Genomic DNA, 19,525 nt, shown 5'->3' with positions numbered 1-19,525 from the left:
AAGAAAGCAACGGGGCTCAACAAGTTCTCACTAAAGTTTAAATGACTCAAAGGCTCTGGGAATATCCACTTTTTAAAACGAAGCACTGGGGAACCAGCCATATTTTTTCTAGTTCCTGTCTATCAGGTCTCTCCCCTTATTTAAAACCTTTCTATGTCTCCCTGTAGAATGTTGAGTAAATGCCAGATACCTTAGCTAAGGCCAGAAGCCCATAATTAATTACCCAGAGGCAGACTGAGCTCAACTGTGAATCCACTTGCTGCTGCTGCCGTTTCCTGCTCATTATTGAAGAACAGACACAAATGGCATCTCTTTTTAGACCATTCGCTGAATCCTCCAGCCTCCTCAGACACACATCCCCTGTACTGACCTCTGCCGAGGTCCTCAGCACATCCCGTGTGTGTGTGTGTGTGTGTGTATTTGAGCGGCCCTGAACCCACCATAGCTCCTGGCACACAGTAGGTGGTCAGTACCTGTTGGACGAGTAGACAAATTGGCACTGGCCAAGGTTGTGTTCCCACACAGAAGGGTGTCTGGTTGGGGTGTCTCTGCCCCCCCAGCCATGGCCTGCATCATCAACCTGGTGCCCTGGGAGGACGGTTCCACCCATGTGTACGCATACCCGGCCACCCTGCTGCCCGTGGCACGGCGGCCCAACAAGCTGGCCGGCGTGAAGCAGCAGCTCTACCACCCAGCCCTGCCCAGCCTGCGCCGCATGGACATGGACTCCGTCAGGGCCTGCCTTTCCGACGAGCACTGCCAGTCCACCACCTACTGCAGCAAAGGTCAGGCCACCTGGCCACCACCAGCCCCTTTGGGCCTTCGGGGATGGCGTGGGTGGTTTGGAGGAGAGAGATCTCGGAGGGAGAAACCATGAGTGGCAGGTGAAAGGGGTAAAGGGAGTCACCCGAGCTCTGCTCCTCCCTGTCTGGGTATCCTCCAGGTCTGAGCCTCTGTTTCCTTATCAGTAAAATGGGGATGCTGACAGTGCCGGCCTGTCAGGGCTATTTTGAGATTAAAATGAGATAAGGCATGAAAAGCACTTGGAGTAGTGCCTGGCACATAATACGTGCTCAACAATAATGTTAGTATTATTAATGGAGAGGGAACTGTGCAGAGGCCAACAGTTGCAGGAGGAGGAGGAATAATAATAGCAATAATAACAACTTCTGCCCAATCATCTCTCCCTTTGAAAAAGGAAGAGAAAGACACCTGTCATGAAAGAGAGGTGGACATGGGAGCCTTTGGGGTAAAAGGCCACACGGGGCTAAGGAAGAACCCTTCATCGATTGAGAAGCTTGGGGATGGAGATAGCGGTGCCACACAGACACCCACACTCACTCATTCCAGCACATTTATTAATTGCTTGCTTTGTGCCTGACACTGTGCCTGGAACAAAGGCGCTCCAGCTAGCGGGAACGGCACCTGCAGAGGCCTGGAGGGGAAAAGCTGCGTGAGGTGTTGGTGAACTTGAGGGGCGTGCTTAGGTGGGAGGATAAGGAGTGCGGGGGCAGCAGGAGCTGTGGCTGAGGAGGAGGACACAGCTCAGGGAGGGCTAATCTCAGGGGTCTGGGCTTCCTGGGGAGGTAGATAAGAACCTCTGAAGACTTTAAGAAGGAAGGAGGTCCGAGCATTGGGGCCGTGGGGAGTGGGTGACCCAGAGAGACTAGAAGCGGATGATGGGGGGGAGGGTGAGTGATTAGGACACTGGGAGGGACCACAGTCTTCAGGAAGTAGTGATAGTGTCTGGCCACAGGGGAGGGATTTGGAAGGTATTTAGGAGATAAAGTAACACGATTTGTACCAGTGTGGGTAGAGGGGCAAGAGTGAGGAGTCCAGGGTGATACCCAGGTTCAGACCCCGGTGGCAGGTGGAGTGAGGGTGTCAGAGACTATAGGGAGATCTCCAGAGGCCCCACAGAGACCCCTGCAGGGCCAGGATGGGAAACACAAATACAGGAAGTGGGTGGGGACGCAGTGGGGGGAAGGGGTGAAAGGTGAGGTGGAGTCCCAACACCCCGCTCCAAAGGGGAGCAGCTATGGGGTCCTGCTGATACTGTGTGGGAAAGGTCAGCACAGTTCTACCAATTTCCTGGCTTCCAGGAGAGGCCAAGAGTCTCGATTTTTAGGGAGAGCTCTTGATTATTGCAAGTATGTTTTTAATAAAAGCAATGGAGTCACAGTTTCAAAATTCAAAATGCTGTAACAATGTACATTTTAAAAATTCTCACCCCTCCCCCGCCATCCCCACTTACAGGTAACCACTCTGAGCTCCTGCTGAATCCTTCCATTGTTTACTACTGTAAATACAACCTATTCTCTTCCTCCCCAACTTTTTTTATTAGGAACATATTCAAACATAGAGGAAGGTTGAAAGACTAATACTATGAACATTCATTACCTTCCACCTGCTTCAATTAATGTTTTGACACATTTGTTTTCATTCTCTCTCTCTCTCTCTCTCTCTCTCTCTCTCTCTCTCTCTCTCACACACACACACACACACACACACACACAGACACACACACACACACTTTAGCAAGCAGTTCCCAATGATAGAAACACCTCAATACCATTATCACATCTAGGAAAGTTAAAAATAATTCCCTAATATCTAACATTCAGTCCATATTAAAACATCCCTAGTTTTCCCCAAGATGTCCTTTATAGCTGTCAAAAAACTTTTGGAACCAGGATTCAATCTAGGATTGCACCTTGTAATTTGTTGTCATGTCTCTTGGATCTTAGTCTAAAACAGTCTACCCACTTTCCCTTTTTCCCTCATAATATTAACTTTTTAAAGAGTACAAAACAGTTTTATTGTAGAGGAGTCCTACACTGTGAATTTGAGTGACTGTTTCTTTATGGTGTTGTCTACCTTGATAGTCTATTTTCTGGGAAATAGAAGATAGATGTAGAAGCTTGATTGTAGAAGGTTTCACAGGTGTTGGAGGCCATATTTGCCATGATGGCTCAGAAGGAGGCACATAATGTCATTATCCCACTATTCATGATGCTACGTTTGATGACTTGGTTAGGTGATGACCTGAATCTATATTCTTCTTTGCCTCCAATCGTCTCAATTTTAGGCTTTAAAGCCATATAAAGGCATATACTCTTCTGCACCTTGGAAGGGTTTGAATCAAGAACTTCCTCTACTGATTTTTAATCAAGGCATAGTGAGGATGTATCATAGTTTATTTAACCAGTCCATTAATGACAGACTCTTGAGTTATTTCCAATCATTTTCTATTGCAAACTATGCTGAAATGGGTAAACTTTCTACCCACATCATTTCCCAGTTGTGCAACTGTGAAGTAGGATAAATTCCCAGAAGTGGGACTATAGGGTCAAAAGGTATGTGTATTTATAATTCCAATAGATAATGCCAATTTCTTTCCGTAGACTCGAATCAATTTATACCCGCCCCCCCCCCCCCCCCCGCTGGCAACATATGGCAATGGCCCTGTTTCTGATAACTGCACTAACTTTTGGATTCTTTCCAATCTGATATGAAAAATTGGTATCAATGTAGTTTGAATATGCATGCATCTTATTATGAATGAAGCTGAGTGTCTTTTCATAGTTTAGGGACCATTTGTATTTCTTGTGTTTGTGTGTGAACTACCTGTGCAGACTGTTTACCTATTTTTCTTTTTTTCTCTTTTTCTTCTATTTTGTTTTATTTTATTCTATTTTGTCTTGATTTATAGGAATTCTTTCAATATTAGGGAAATTGCACCTTATCTACAAAATAAATGGAAATATTCTTTTCCCATTTGTCTTTTGACTTTCCTTATGTTTCCTTATGTTGCCATGCAGAAGTTTATTTCTATGTAGTCCAAGTTATCAACATTTTCTTTAGGCTACCTGATTTTGAATTAGAGTTGGTAAGGCCTCCCCCACCCTAAGGTTATAAAGAAATTTATCCATGTTTTCTTCTAGTACGTCTATGGTTTCATTATTTTACATTGAAATTTTTTATCTATTTGGAGTTTGTTTTGTTGAATGGGGTGTGTTAAGTAAAAATCCACTTGATCTTAGATTTTTTTTAAGTTGTCAAGTGTTTCAAAAACCTTTTAAAGCAGTGTGGACCAAACCTCTCCTGTGTGGGCCTGTGACCACTGGTGGACTCCTCCCTTTCTCTTTCTCCTTTAGATGACTTTGACAATGCCTACTTCACACTCCTCAGTGTCCCCAACAAATCCCTGCAGTGCTTGGTGAGTGTCCTTTGCCCCTGGCCCTGGGTTTGCTCTGGGGACCTGAAGGTCCCGCGTGCACCCAGCCCCAAGCACCTCGAATGCTGGGCTCTACTCCCACGCACTTCCTCAGCTACCAGCTTGGGACCCTACCCCCTTCGCATCTCCTTCAGGGGCTTCAGGAACCCCCTGGGTCAGATGGTTCAAGTGCCTCCCCCCGCGCCCTGACTCCCTTCGTCCTGGCAGGACATCACGGCGACCAGCCAGAGGCTCCGAAATAGGTGCCGCGAGGGAAAGCTGGCGCCCATCGCACCGGGCATCAACAGGGTCGACTGGCCCACCTTCACGCGCGCCATCGAGGACTGGTCCCGCTTCGTGTCCTCTGCCGGCGAATGCAAGCTGCCCTGCCCGAGCAAGAAGGGTCAGTCCACCGGCGGGCAGGATGCCTTAGTGTGGGAGAGACAACTGGGCCGCTGGGTCCCTAGAGCCCTGACCCCGAGCGCTGACCGCGGGCGGGAGTCTTCGGGGGTGGGCTCTGACAAAGACAGGTCTAGGAGATAGGAGCAGCTGGGGCACTCAAGAGCGGGCTGGACCCAGACAGATTGAGGTTCATAGAGATAGGGCTTGTCCTGGGGAGGGGGCGGGGCCAGGTCCGAGCCAGTGGGAGCCAGTGTGGTGGAGGTGGAGGGCAGGGTTGGTTCTGGGACTGACGGAGCTTAGTCCGGAGGGGGGACTGGTTCTAGGAGCAGGCGTGGGTGTGGCTTGATCTAGGGGCGGGGCTCAGGTAAGAGTAGGGGCGGGGCTTGCTCTGGGCTGGCCGGGGTGCCAGATGTGGGCGCTCTCTCCGCAGTCGAGAGTTTCAGCGGCAATGCGGTGCGGTACTTGAAGCCGGAGGTGACCCAGAACTGGCGGGTAGGTAGGCGCACTGCTCCGTCCCTGGCGGGGCAGGGGTGGGAGAGAAGCGGCTAACACGGGGTCGGGGAGGGGGAGAGGAGACCGAGAGTAAGGTCTCCCAGTGCCCAGGGCCAAGATCCCCAGCAGAGAGTGCTGTGCGGGGCCTCGGCGGGGGAGTCCGTGTCCCCTCTACTCAGTGGACCCCCCCGCATTCCTCTGGCCCGCCCCAGTTCTGTCTTAACCAGAATCCCAGCCTGGATCGCTATGGACAGAAGCCCCTGCCTTTCGACTCCCTGTAAGTGACCCCACAGACCCCGGGGGCCCCATACCTGGCGGAAGGAGAATGGGGTCTTGGCTGCTTTTACCACCGCATACCTAGTGGCCCTTGAAAATGTGAGACCTAGGAAGAATTGATTGGCTCCAAAACACCACAAGAAAATTGCGATTTCAAAATGACTAAATATTTAATTCCTACCAAACGGAACATCCTGTCATCCAGTCCCTAGCAACTCCACCTTTCAGAGTGGAGGAGTTAAGGTGGGGCGAAGGTGCAGTGTAATCTTGGTGGGATGGCGCCTGCCGATGTGTTTGTTCCCAGAAAGGGTCACCCTTCCTCACCTCGGCCTCACCCTCCTCTCTCTTTTGCAGGAATGCTATCCGACGCTTCGGCTCGATCTACAGGTAGGGCTCCAACTGCAGTGGGGGGGGCGGGGCGGGTGGGAAATGACCCCGACCCCACCCCACATTTGGCCACGCCCCCCAGTCGGGCAGCGCGCGGGCCCTCGTGAGGGAGGCGCCAGAGGATTGGTACCCTCCCGGATGATGTCAGGGGGGCGCGAAGGTCTTCCGCTGGAGAGATCTTCGCCAGGCAAAAGTGCAGCCCACTGGGAGATGGAGGGAGTAGAGTGCCTTTCCCTCCCGATTTGGCCCAGAGGAGGCCAAAAGGCAAAGACGGGGGTTAGGGGGATTGGGGGGGCGGGGTTACCTAGGAGAAGAGCAGGGACTGGAAGAGTAAACAGACATATAAGAAATATAATGTAAGGAGCCAAGAATTTGCCTTCCAGGAAGCAGGTGAATTGGTAAGGGCTGGGACAAGTGTTCCCAGGAGAAGAATGCAAGATATTCAAGCACCTTCATAATTTGGCCATCTCCCACCTCTCCAGCCCCATTCCCTACACTTCAGCAGTACCAGACTCCTGCGTGCAACCCAAACCAAGCAACCAAACACTCCATATCTTTGCTTGTGCTGTTTCAGCACCTACGTGATCTTTCTGCCTCTGCCTGGAAAACTCCTCCTTACACTTTAAAGCCCAGCCCAGGTGTCCCATTGTCCTTGAAGTCTTCTCTGACCTTCTGCCTTTCCCCTCCAGCTCCAACCCCCCTCCAGTTGGTCTCCGTACGTGCATCCCTCTCCATCTTAGAGCACACAGGCTATTGCATTATAATTATTGATGAAAGTTTGCCTTCTCTCACCCACCCTGTGCACACACAAGGGAAAGCTTTTTTTTTTTTTTAACTACTATATAATGCCTGCCAGAGTAGGCTCACTAAATGATTGAAAAGTGAGTAAAGCTCACGGGAGATAAAGATGAGGCAAACTGGAAGTGGGGCTCGAAAGTCAAACAGACCAGCCAAAAATATATTAAAGGTAATAGGGAGCCATTGAGGGCTCTTGAGCCATAGAGAGACAGGACAGAAGCTGTGTTTTCAGAGCCTCGAGGGCAGGAAGGTGGGTTTGGTGGAGAAGGCCTAGAGAAGGACAGCCTGATTTTTCCCCAGGACATCCTAGAGGCCCCCACCTCACCTGTTTCTTTCCACAGTCGTGTCAACTACCTGATGACCCCCTGGCGTTGATCTGTGAAAAGGACGCCGATCCCCAGGCTGCCGAACCATGCCACCTCAGGGTCCCCAGCAGGACAGAGGGCGTATGGTGGCAGCACCGATCTCCCTAAGAGTTTAGCCTGACTGGAAATAAACCTTATGCTCCATAAGGAGGCACCACACCCGTGTGTGTGTGTGTGTGTGTGTGTGTGTGTGTGGTGCAGGGGCTGGGGGAGGGTCAGGACCTCAGGACCTCAGGATGTCTTGCCCTTACCTGCCTCCTGCCAACTCCTGGAGGACTGGTGGCGGTGGGGGGAGTTGGGAAAGATGTCTGGTGACCCCAGGTAGAGAATTAGGGTCTAGGCCCCAGGGCCCCGCCAGGGATGAGGCACAGAGGCAGGCCTGCCTGAGAATTAGTTTTCCTTTGTGACCCCGTTCCCCTGCTCATAACCCTACAACAAAGCCCCTTCCACCTCAGACTCTGAACTTGAGCCCTAAAGAGAAAAGAGGGGGCTCGAAAGGGATTTTAGACACCTCTCTCAGAAGCCCTTGCCATCCCAGTGTGTGCTGGGGGCCTCCCTGGGCCCAGGGTTCCCCTGAAGAAGTGGAATCAGGCCCTGGAGGGTTGGCCTATGGTCTCTATTCCCTGTGAAGCAACTGAGTGTGGAAGTAAGATGAGGTGCCCAAGCCCACTCAGAGAAGAAAGTTTCCTCTCCCCAAAGCACCGCCAATGAACATACCATGTAAGCAAAAAGTTATCTGCTCTATTCACATAGCTTCAGGACTAGCCCTCATCTGCCTACCAACCTACAGAAAGGAGGCCTGATGTGCTGGGGACAGCCGTGGGGCTCCTGCGCCAGGTCCAGAATAACCCTGCTCAAAGTTTTGGGCTAAAGAAGAGTGTCTCGGCGTGGCTGGGTGTTAGAGCCGCCAGCATCAGCATTTAGCTCCAGGACCTTCCAAATACCATCCCGCCTGTGGCCAGTCTGCAAGGACAGACCCAGATCAGGGTAAATAGCCACCAAGCTCAAGAACTGTTTGAACAGGACTTCTGGTGCTAGGATCTGAGGCCTCAGGGATCCACGAACCCTCTGAAATCATGTGCAAAACCGTGGGTCCACCCATATGTGCATTTTCCATGGAAAGTCTCCTTGTTTTCATCTGATTCTCAGGCGAGTCAGTGCCCACAAAGGTTAGGAAACCCTGACTTACATCCTCCTCATCCCCTTCCACTAATATTTACTGAGCACCTAGTGGATGCAAGCCTGGTCTCAGGTGGAAGGAGTTTAAAACAATAATACCAGCCCCTCACCTCTGGACCCTGTGTTATACTGGTTAGAACACATCACCTCCTCCAGGCCTCATACTCCATAAGCACCCAGGAGAGTGAGCAGAACCAAAGCTACTCTACTTCACAGATGGGAAAACTGAGGCCCAGATCAGGGAAAGCCTCCAGCCAAAACCAGAACCCAGGACTCAAATTCAGTCCCAGCACTTGCCACAGTACTCACATATAGTTTGTGCTCAATATTCGTAGAATAAGTTATTTCCCAGAATGGGGGTCTTCTGTTCAACCTTGGGTAATAAACAAGGAAACGAGTTGTTTTGTTGTCTGATATGCAGACAGAGCCTGCCTTACAAATTCGAGGCTGATTTTAATTTCTTTTGGGGGTGGTGTTGGAGATCATCACCCTTATACCGAGGTGAGGGAAGGAGTTTGTCTCTCCGTCCTGAAGTATGGGGCTCTGCTGACAACAGGGCAGGAGACAGGAGCGTGGGGAGGAGGGGATGGGAAGTGGTAAGCAGATCAGAGCCCTTTCCTCCTTGGGGGCCTGTCAAGGAGGTATCCAGCTTCCTGCCATTTCATGCAGGAAGAAGCACTTTCCTCCAAGCCCAGGGGCAGTCCACCTGGATTGAACCTTGGGAAGCCATTGGCGAAGGCCCCTGAGGTGTGAGAGTCACATTCTTCAGCCCTGAGTGTCCCCTCCAACATGACAGCTCAGAGAGAAATAGATTTGCCCGAGGCTCATAGCAGAGATGCTGGAGTCCTGGCCTGTGTGAGACTGGGGGCAGTCAGGGAGCTCCAGAGAGCATGCTGAGGTACCAGAGGGAATCAAGCGCCCATGTGTCTTCTCGTGGCCCTGCTTCCTTGACACTGAATAACTGGACAAGTCCCTCTGGGAATTTGGCCCAGCAGACATTCAAGGCCTCGCCAGACCCCATGCTGGGTGCTGGGACACAGACCAGAAGGCTTGCCTGCCTTCGAGGTACTTCTAGTCCAGTAGGAGAGAGGTAAACCCAGCTGATTCAAACCTGAAAGCAGAAGGTGAGAATGTGAGCACACCTAGATCATGTTCCTCAAGCCTAGGAATTTGATTAGGTCCTTCCTCACCAGTTGTACACTGAATCCTAATTTCGTAGATATAAAAATATGTGCCCAAGAATAAAGGAAATACAGAGCAGACGTGCATTAACAAGTCTGATTTAGCATGCACTTGCTATTTTTTACGTGCAAAGGCGATGTATCAATATTAAGCACTTTGCAGTACCCAGGAGGTGGGCAGTTTTAGACCCATTTTACAGATGATGAAATGAACTCAGAAAGGCTAAATGACTGGCCCATGGTCACACAGCTGGTGATTGGCAGAGCTGGGAATTGAAGCCAGCCTGCCTGACCCCCTGAGCCTGTGGCCACCATACTCTACTGCCTTCCTGCTATGAGAGAGATGCACGCCAAGAGTCGGGGGGAAACCAGTGGGGACATTCGACCTGAGCTTAGAGAGAGGAGAAGATGTTCCACCAGAAAGTTCTCTTGGAGTTACTGGCAGTGGCAGAATCTGCAGGTTGAAAATCCCAAGAGATGGAGAGAAGCCACCCAGCCTGGGCCACTGTCTCCCGGCCTGGAAGTTCTCTCAGCCTCAGGGGGCTCTTTGCTCCTCATAGAGAGACCACAGTAGAAATCCTCCCTGTGGCCATTGCCTTGGGGACAGCCCAGCCTCCAGGACTTCCTGGCCTGATCCCAATCCAGTACCCAGGCCCTGGGCCTCCATGCGCTACCCCTACCCACAACGGCATCACCAGTCTCCTTGCTGTTTCAAACACCCAGGCTCCTGTCTGCCTCCTAACCTTTAGTCAACGCCTTCCTCCCACCTGAAATGCTTTCCCCATCTCTTCCTACCCAAACCTCACCCTTTCTTCCAGGCAGGCCTCTCTCAAATCCTCCCTTCTCCCCAATTCTTCCCCAAGACTATGAGGACAGGAACCGTAGCTGTTTCAGGGGGACTAACTCATAGCCTCTGGCCCACCGTAGGCTCTTAGGAAATACTGCACTCGCCGGCCCCTCTTATCTCTCTAACAGGATCTGGGACTCAGGAATGGGGCCTGGGGCCTCCCAGAACCAACACACGGGCGTGGACTAAATGATACAACTACTACAAAGTAATAGTTGTGTTTATTACAAAGTAACACGCAAAACACATACCCTCACCCTGGGGCTGGCAATGGGGAGGATCAGGGGTGGAGTAAGGGTCCTAGCTCAGGGAGAACGGGGTGAGGGTCGGGGAGGACTCTCACAGGTAATGTTTTGTACTAAATACCAGCAGCTTTGACATTTCTGACCCTACCTTTTGATACATGAAAACCTCAAAACTCTCTCATCTGAAGTTCTACCTTCATGCTCTGCCGCGCCAGCTCAGTGTCTGGCAAACAGCAGGTGCTCAGTGATGCTTATGGATGAACAAAGGCAGGAATGCAGACCCAGAGTGGGGATGGACACACACGCACAGTGTGGAGGGAGACCCCACGGGCCGCAGCCCACCTCCGCCCCTCCCCTCGACCTCCTTTTCAGGGCCCCGAAGGAGGACTGGGCATTCCTGCCAGAATCTGCAAAAATCAATAGCGGGCCAAGGCTTTTCCTGGAGGCATGACCTTCAAGGAACAAAGAAAGCACCGTCTTGAGGATGGGATGCGGAGCTTATCACAGGCCAGCCCGGCCCAGGCGCAGAGGCCTTGGGCAAGTTTCCAAGGCCTGAGCAGTCCATGGTCCTGTCTGGGGCCTGCTCTGGAGGAGGGATGAGGCTGGGGACTGGGAGGTCTGGGGGAGGCTCTCTATGGAGCTGCCTCTGCACAGATGGCAGGACAGAAAACGGAGGCTGCAGTCCCTCAAGGAGCTGAGAGCAGGCCCGAGGGCTGGCTGCCCCCTCTGCCTGCTGGTGAAGAGCTTTCCTGCTTCCATGGCCAGCCCTGGTGCCAGCACCAGTCCCGGCCATTGTTCCCGGCTTCCTGGCCCGCAAAGAGTGGGCTGGAGCCAGAGCCCCGGGCTTCAGTGGCTGAAGCTGGAGGTCTGTGGGCTCAGAGCCCAGGCGGTCCCACCCCGCTGCCTATCCCCCCACCTAGCCAGACCCCACAATGCCAGGCCTCTCTCATCACTAAGCGTACGGCTTTGGGAAGCCCCTGGACTTCTCAAGGATCAGCACAAAACACTTCCTCAGTTCTGCCCTGCCCATCTCATGGAGATGGTATGAGGCTCAGACCAGCTGGTGGATGGGAAAGGTCTTGTGTAGCAGGGTGCGTGTGGGAGAGCCCTGACGCTCAGGTAGGAGAGCTAGGCTGGCTCCCTTCTGCCCCTGACCTCCCAGTCCTCTGCTTTCCTGAGTGGCCACTATGTGGCAAACACTCCACTCAGGTCATTTCATGGGACCCTCACCCTAAGCCCAGAAGAGAGCATTAATGGCTCCATTTCACAGATGAGGAAAATGAGGCCCAAAGAGGTCCAAAAACCTTCCCAAAGCTTTGGTGCTGATGAGTGGCAGAGGCGGGACTCCAGCCAGGCCTGACTGTTGTGCTCTTAACTACGACAGCACAGCGCTGCCACAGTGGTTCACGAGCACAGGCTCCACCCCTGGAGAGCAGGGTCCTCTCCCACTGCCCCCCTGGGAGGCCGAGCACAGAGCCAGCCGCACAGTGGGAGTCTGACAGAGCCGTCAAATGATGGGCTCCCTAGGGAAGCTGTCTTTGGTAGCCCAGCTTGCTCTGGCAATGACTTCGAGGACCCAGGAAAAGGGACCCCCATCCCACCCAGCAGTGCCTCTTTCCCCAGGAAGGGGAAATTATTAACTCCAGAGTGTGAATTTATGTCAGCCTCTCGCTCTCGCTCCTCTGGCCCTCATCCACATGTCACCCCTCACCCCAAGGTACCACGTTCTTCCCATCCTGTCAGTGGTTGGGGCAAAGGGAATGATTACCCAGAGATTAAAGGTGATAGTGCTAGTTTGTAGCCCTAGCCACAGCACCTGAAGTTCCCCCATGAAAATTCCATGCTCTAAGAGATGGGGCCTCACATCAGCTATGGGACACAGGAAGCGGTGGGGCTCCTGGGCAGGTAGGTGGGAGAGGTACCTGTGTGTGTGGCCAGGTACAGTGTGTGGCTGCTTAAGCCAGTTTGCGCTGTTCCTGTCACTTACAATCAAGAGAGACCAGAGTGAGACAGGTGGGGAGCAGACTGGAGGCCGAGAGAGGCAGGAAGGGGAATAGGGGCCACGGGTTGATCCGGTTACCTTCCCAGAATCAGAGCGACAGGTCTCTAAGGACCCTTAGAGATCAGAGGTCAAGACCTCTGCTTCAGATGGAATCAAGACCCCAAGAGGAACAGAGCCTGCCTGTGATCACTTGTTATCAAAGGTCTAAGACCTGAGCCTGAACACGCAGGCCCCCAGGCCAGGGCTCCATTCATGGCCCTGGTTTTGGCCCAGGTGGGAGCCCCACTGCTTTGTGAGGGGAGGCAAGGTGGGGACAAAGGAAGAAAAAGTCATTGCACCCTCCATGTGGGCCCATCCAGGGCTCCTGTGGCCCCTGGCACACGCAAAACACCATCTGTTCAGGAAGAGCAACCTGAAGCTATAAAGCACCCAACACGTGCCAGTGCTTTCCAGGAGTCTCTGCGAGGTGGGTGGGTTTTGCCTAAGGTCACTGAACTAGAAAGGAAGCCAGGATTCAAGCCGGGCACAGGGACAAGGGGCCCTGGGCGTCCTCGCTGAGAGGTAGACGCTTGCACACGGCTTCTCAAGGGCAGAGTCCTCCTGTGGCCACACGTGGAGGGAGTAAGAGGACCATGGGGTCCTGATCACATCCGGGGTCCCCCCTGGCCTCTCCACTAAGACTTCTGCAGCCAGTTTTGAGCTCTCTGCGGTGTGGGTAGCTCCTTATCCTCTTTCTACCCTCACCTCCACCCCTACCTTCAGGGCAGGGGTCCCTCCTGACCACCCTCCACTGGCTCTCAGACCTGGGGGGAGTTGCTTCTACCTTCCTCTCCCCACCTCCACCCTTGCCTTTGAGAAACAGGAGCCTGAGTTGCAGTTGGCCCACTGCGGGACAGGATAGGGGACAGAAGAGGGGTGCAGGAAGGCTGAGATGCAGGCGGCTGGGCTGGACATGCAGATGGATCACCGTGCGACAGGGTGAGCAGGAGTGGGGTGAGAGCGTGTGATCCTCGGGGGCGGCGCCTGTAGGCTGCTCCAGGCAGACCCTGATTTTCCACAGGGGCTAAGCAAGCTCTCCTGCTTACCAGGCCCAGTGCCCAGCTTCTGACCATCCATGAGCTGCTGGTCCCTCACAGATCAGCTCCCTTTACAGGGGCTGCAGTTAAACCCCAAGGATGTCAAGAGGTCACAGCCCAAGGATCCCAAGTGTCGTGCAGTTGGTACCGTCAGCATCGTCACAGCTTCCCCACCAGGGCCGCCGTATGCGATTCCACTTAATTCTCACAAGAACCAAGCAAGGCAAGGGTTAACCTCCCCATTTTATAGATGAGGCAACTGAGTCCCAAAGAGGTTAAGTGACTTGCCCAAAGTCACACAAACAGAATGTTCAAAACATTCGAACCCAGCCTTATGTCCCAATCCCAAGCCTGCCACCCTGGACTGCACACCTCACTCCCTCTCCACGTCCCAACATTACCCTCTGAAGAATGACCAGAACAAACTGTGCTTTGGTCTGTGAAGGTCAATGTCTTTACTTCTAAAGCATACATTGGACTCACTATATATTAACATCAAAAGGGCTATCTAAAATGGAGTCATTCTTTTTAAAAATCCAAATTCTCACATTTTATATAAGATCCAAAATGACATGAAATTAAACTATACAATGTTATGAACAGTATAACAACTGCTTTTAGAAAGCAAAATGAAAGAAAAACATTAGCAGTTGGGACTGTTGTCAGCCTGGGTTCCACGTCTTTTGAGGCATTGTGACTAAAGCCAGCACCGAGGGGAAGGACCAGCCCCTCTCTGCGGGCACAGGAAGGGAACCTAGGCAGAGGAGGGGGATGAGGGCTTTTCAGACTTCTGAAGGTGAGAGTGGGACAAGACAGGTCTCCCCGCTCCTCTGGGATCTTGGGGTGGGCACTGATTAAAGTCTCCTTTTAAGACCCAGGGAAGGGGGCTGGGAGAGGGTGGGGCAGAGCTGGGTTCAAGAGAATCATTTTGATAGTAAAGGTCTTCTGGCCTTCCCGAGGACAGTCCCGGCCATCAAGCAATACCAATCGACTCCATCTACCTACCGGTTTCCTTAACAACCCTCTTCCCCTGCCCACTCCTTATCCTGGACACCCTCGGCTCCATGAGCCTAGTGGGCAGCCAGAGACCTAGGGGGACCCTAGGAGGACCCAAAGGAGAACACTACGGCCTTGGAAGTAGCTGGATGTTGTCCAGAGCATCTTGGTAGAGCAAGACCCCTGAAGTACAGGCCAGCAACCAGACTGATGGGGGAGGGTGCGCATGGGCTGGGAGGGCACTGTGAGGTCAGAGGCGTTCCCATGGTCCTTTCACCTCCCCTACCCTGGGTACCCAGGCATGGTCTTGGCCCTGAAGCAGGGCTGGGGTGGCCTGATTAGGGCCACGCCCTTGAGGCTTTGGTAAGAGGGGTGACACTTGTTCCCATCCACTGGGAAGATCACAGGCTTGGCCCTGCTTCCTCCCAGGCACCAGGTGATCTAACGACCCCCTCTTTCACATCAGTAGTTCTGTAGGGCTGAGAGCACATTCCCCACCAGTGCTTGGAACCATGTCGCAAAGGTGGGAGGGGCACTTCCAAAACAGTGGGATTAGCCCTGGGTGCAAAGGCTGCCTTTCCTCCTTTCCCTGTGGACAGCACTGTCCCTGGCTGAGTGAGTCACAGGAGAACTTCTCTGCCTCCTCCCTTCTGGCTGGGCCAATTGTTCTCCAAGCAGACTGAGCCCACAGGTGTGTAGCACCCCTGTATGTCTCGCCTGCCAGAAACCTGGAGGATGCATCGCCCCTGGCTGAAGCTGACGGAGAGGCCGGTGGCTCACAGTTTGCCCTCCTGGTTCCAGGACTACACCACGGAGCTGGCCTTCTCCCTCAAACAGCAACCTGAAGGGGGATGCCCTACACCCAGCTTACCTCTGGAGTCCAGCCCTTCTCCCAGGCCCTACCGTGACCCTCCTCTTTCCTAACCTATCCGATTTCTAATTAGGCTGAAAGGTCTGGGAAGGTTGGGCTAGCACCACCCCCTCGTTGGGGTGGAGAGAGGCCATTTGACTTCCAGCCTGGTTCCAGGCCCCCAGAGACAAGGGAGGCTGAGGTCTCTCAAGAAAGCGAATCCTGTAATGGGAAAGAGGTCTGTGGGGTCAGGACCAGCCACAGCAATCTGCCGCCCCCGCTCCCCACCCAGGCCTGTACCGGGAGTGCCAGGCACCCACACCCTCCACCTGCCCAGGGCCTCCCTCAGAACACCGAGCCGGGTGCAGGGATGGGTGCGAGGAGGCCGGGCCGGGCCTGGTGGGGGCCGCGGCGGGGACTCAGGGCAGGCAGGCGGCTACCTGGTAGGCGCCCTCGGCCGCAGCGGCGGCGGCGCTGTGCTGCGCGCTGTGCTCCTGCAGCAGGGCCACGTCCAGGAAGCGCTCGCCACACCATACGCACTTGAACTGCTGCTCCCGGGCGTGCACGCCCTGGTGCTTGTTGAGGTGCTCACGCTGCTTGAAGGCCTTGTCGCAGTTGGGGCACTTGTAGGGCTTCTCGCCCGTGTGCACCCTCCGGTGCCGCTGCAGGTCGGAGGCGTACTTGAAGCGCTTCTCACAGTCCGGGCACTTGAGCGGCTTCTCGCGGGCCGGGTCGCAGCGGTGCTGCACGAACTCGGAGGACGAGAAGAAGCGGCGCTCACACAGGGTGCAGCGCAGAGGCTTCTCGGCGGCCGAGCAGTGGGCCAGCTGGTGCTTCTGCAGAGCCGACGCCCGCTTGTAGGCCTTGTTGCACACGGGGCACTTGAAGGGCCGCTCGGCCGCGCCCGGCAGGCACTTGTGCCGCAGCAGCTCGGCCGACTGGTCGAAGCCCTTCTGGCACACAGGGCACTTGAAGAGGGTCTCGAGGGTGTGCACGTGCTGGTGGTAAAGCAGGTGGCTGGGCTGCCCGAAGCCCTTCTCGCACAGGCCGCACTTGAAGGGCTCCTCGGTCTTGTGCGTGCGCCGGTGCCGCATCAGCGCATACTGCTGCTTGAAGCCCATGGGGCACAGGTCGCACTTGAAGGGCCGCTCGGCGCTGTGCGTGCGCTCGTGCTGCCGCAGGTCCGACGGCCGCTTGAAGGCCTTCTGGCACTCGCCGCAGCGGAAGGGCCGCTCCCCGCTGGGCGTGCACGGGTGCTGCAGCAGCTCGGATGACTCCTTGAAGTGCAGCTCGCACACGTTGCAGCGGAACAGGTGGTGCTCGCCCGAGTGTGCGTACATGTGGCGCACCAGGTGCGAGCGGTGCTTGAAGGTCTTCTCGCAAACCGCGCACTTGTACGGCCGCTCCGAGCTGTGCGTGCGCTTGTGGTGCACCAGGTGGGACGACTGGCTGAAGCTCTTGTCACACAGCGTGCACTTGTAGGGCTTCTCGCCTGTGTGGATGCGCTCGTGCCGCGAGAGCTCCGACAGGTGCTTGAAGGGCTTCTGGCAGATGGGGCAGCTGTAGGGCTTGTCGGCCTGTTCTGCAGGGGCTACGGCGGGCGGAGGGGGTGCCGGGGGCAGCGAAGGGGCGGCCGTGGCCGCGGGCTCAGCCGCCTCGGCGGGCTTGTAGGTCTTCTCGCAGATGGAACATTTCACGAGGCCCCCAGTGCCGCTGTGCGCGCTGTGGTGCTGCGCCAGCGACGTGAGCAGCGAGAAGCCCATCTTGCAGACGCCACAGACAAAAGGCTTCTGTTCGGCCTGCACGCACTGGTGCTCCAGCAGGTCGGTAGCCTGGTGGAAGATCTTGAGACACTGCGTGCACTGGAACGAGCGGTCGTGGCCTGCCAGGCACTGGTGCTCATGCGGGCTGGACAGGTGCGCCAGGTCGTGACCGCACACGCCGCACTTGGGGCCTGGCTCGCCTGCTGGCTGCAGGGGCGCATGCTGCGGGGGCTGCAGGCCCGGGTCAGGCTGCAGAAGGATGCCATAGACGGCACAGCCCAGGGGGTTCTCAGCTGTGCCTGGGGTCAGTGTGTGCTCGGCCAGGGCCGGCGGTGGTTCTGCGTGGTGTTGAGGCTGCGGCGGCTGCGGCTGCTGCGGCTGCGTCTGCGGTGGCTGCTGCCAGCTTTCCGACATGCTTGGGAAGATGAAACAGGGTTTGGAGAGTAATGGCTTCAGTTTCCCCGCTTAAGATGACCCACACCAGAGAGAGAAGCTGCCCAGGATCAGGTATGGATGAGGACCTCAGACAAGGCACAGAGAGGGGCTAGTCAGGCGGCCCAAGTCATTAACCAAGACAGACTACAAGGCTCTGCCTACAGGACGGGGGTCTTCGAGGCAGGGTGCCAGCAATGGCGGGGAAGCTCTGCCTTCCCTGATGATTGGTTCTGTAGAGAAGAAAGAAATCGTGAGCTTGAGGCAGGGACATGCAGCTGCTCCCGGGGCCTCTCCCTGATCTGCCTGCACTCGCCACATTGACATAAACCACATCAGGGAAGCAAGAGGGGCTCAGGGCTGGGAGATCTGCTCCCTTCACATGCTACCAAAGAAGTCTGCAAAGGGGATGGTGGCTGTCTCCATGCCCAACCCCCATTCAGTTCCCCATCCCTGGGCCAGGCATCCCAACCTCCCAGCTCACTGTCATCCCTCTTTAATTAGCTGTCTCACGGGTGACAGTCCGGGGTGATCTGTCCACAATACAGAGAAGTCACAAGTTCTGCTCTTGCTCCAAAGAAAGAAGGAGGTGACCAGATAGGGCCCTGGCATCCAAAACAAGAATCTTAGTAACATAACTTTATATTTTGCCAAACACTTCTTACTTGGAAGCCCAGTACCTAAGATAGATAAAAGCAGAAAGGCTCTGGTTGAGGCCTCCCTGTAGGCCTGCCAGCTTCTCTCCTGTTGCTGAACCTCAACCCAGGACACAACTGCTCATAAGAACAGACTGTGGGTCTAAGAGGCCAGGCCTCCCAGACCTGAGGGCCCCACAGCAAACGGCCTCAGTCAGTCAATATCTAAAACAACTGCATGAAACTGAGGACCATCTCAGAAACCTTCTCCCATCAAGGGCTGGCCCATACCCCTCTCAACTACCCCCCAGGCCCTCCCCCGACCATGTGTCTGTTCTCTCTTCACGTAAGTGGGATGGCTTTGCAGGGACCTGAGCCAGTGCATGATGGGGGTTAGATGGCGGGTCCACAGACCCACGCAGCCTAGATGTCTACATAGCAGAAGTTCCCTAGTCTAGTCATCTCCCAGAGCACCAAAACAAGTCCTAAATCCTCTTCATCTGACAGTGTCAAGGCCTGTAGGAAAATGTAAGCAATTTCGAGTTTGCCCCTGCAAGGTGGGAAGTGGCATGCTAACCACAGAGCGTTCGTCCCTATCACCTTTCCGGAGAGAACCCTGTTCCCTTGCTCCAAGTCTGTAACATTTTGGATAATCAGTGGAAGGTAAAGACCACCCAGCTCAGGCAAATCTCTAACTCACCACTTTGTGGCAGCATAAGGTAATGACAGCGAGAGGGAAGAACTTTTAGAATCAGACACAACCCACTTTCAGGTTCCCAGCTCTTCTGCCTCTAACATTGAAAAGTTTCTAAGTTTTCTCCCAATGAAAAGAGAAGGAAGGGGATGCCTTTACAGGCCAGCCTGGCCTCTAACTGCCAAAGAAACCTAAGAGTCAGGCTAAAAGCTGTCAACCTCAGCATCTTTCTGGGAAGAGAAGAAGTAAAGAAGCCGCTGCTCTGGGTGGAGGCAGCAGGTTGCATGAGTGAGCAGGTACTGAAGCCTCCCCAGGAAAGAGGGAAGCAGAACTACTCTGAGCGAGGTCTAGGTCAGGCTGCACCAACCCAACTGTTTTTTGTTTTTGTTTTTTCCGGCATGAATGGCTGCCACACAGGGTCCACGGTCCTAGGCCCCCAGCTCAGCTGCCCACCCTGTCCCCCCTCCAGGAAGGTGCGGCCAGAGGCCTCTCTGATCACTCAGCAAAGAGGATGAGAGACTAGGGTGAGGGCAGCAAGCGGAGGCCCCCACCTGAGCCCCACCCCAGCCCTTCCTCTTCCCTGGGAAACCGAATGAAAGCCGATCACCTCCCTGCCGGCAATGCCCGCCGGCCCAGCTGGGCTGCCTCCTGTCAGCCCTCGCCGGGAATGGACAGGCCGCTGCGGCCCG

At 54.5% G+C, this 19,525-nt stretch overlaps 3 protein-coding genes across 3 annotated transcripts in view; 1 reads left to right on the top strand and 2 right to left on the bottom strand.

Moving 5' to 3' along the window:
* Nucleotides 1–15,980, bottom strand: part of CNGB1 (cyclic nucleotide gated channel subunit beta 1) — a gene marked incomplete at its 3' end in the record, with an annotated part of 79,108 nt that extends 63,128 nt beyond the window's left edge. The window contains exon 1 of the mRNA XM_079906482.1: nucleotides 15,753–15,980. Within this exon, the coding sequence (XP_079762608.1) occupies nucleotides 15,753–15,846 (94 nt within the window). The 5' untranslated portion in view covers nucleotides 15,847–15,980. The remainder of the gene's footprint in view (nucleotides 1–15,752) is intronic.
* SPMIP8 (sperm microtubule inner protein 8) lies at nucleotides 563–7,090 on the top strand (the record flags this gene model as incomplete). The annotated part of the gene is made up of 7 exons (XM_079908020.1): nucleotides 563–833; nucleotides 4,158–4,219; nucleotides 4,445–4,619; nucleotides 5,049–5,110; nucleotides 5,323–5,387; nucleotides 5,741–5,773; nucleotides 6,913–7,090. The coding sequence occupies 7 exons, from the start codon at nucleotides 563–565 to the stop codon at nucleotides 6,944–6,946; spliced, it is 702 nt and encodes a 233-aa protein (XP_079764146.1). The 3' UTR covers nucleotides 6,947–7,090.
* On the bottom strand, nucleotides 15,901–17,489 carry ZNF319 (zinc finger protein 319; the record flags this gene model as incomplete). The annotated part of the gene is made up of 2 exons (XM_079907898.1): nucleotides 15,901–15,905; nucleotides 15,953–17,489. 2 exons carry the CDS (start codon nucleotides 17,487–17,489, stop codon nucleotides 15,901–15,903), a joined length of 1,542 nt encoding a protein of 513 aa, XP_079764024.1.
* Nucleotides 17,490–19,525: the final 2,036 nt, after the last annotated feature.

This window comes from Stenella coeruleoalba, assembly GCF_951394435.1.
Source record: "Stenella coeruleoalba genome assembly, chromosome: 20".
Lineage (NCBI taxonomy): Eukaryota > Metazoa > Chordata > Mammalia > Artiodactyla > Delphinidae > Stenella > Stenella coeruleoalba.
This window is presented reverse-complemented; position numbering and strand designations above follow the sequence as displayed.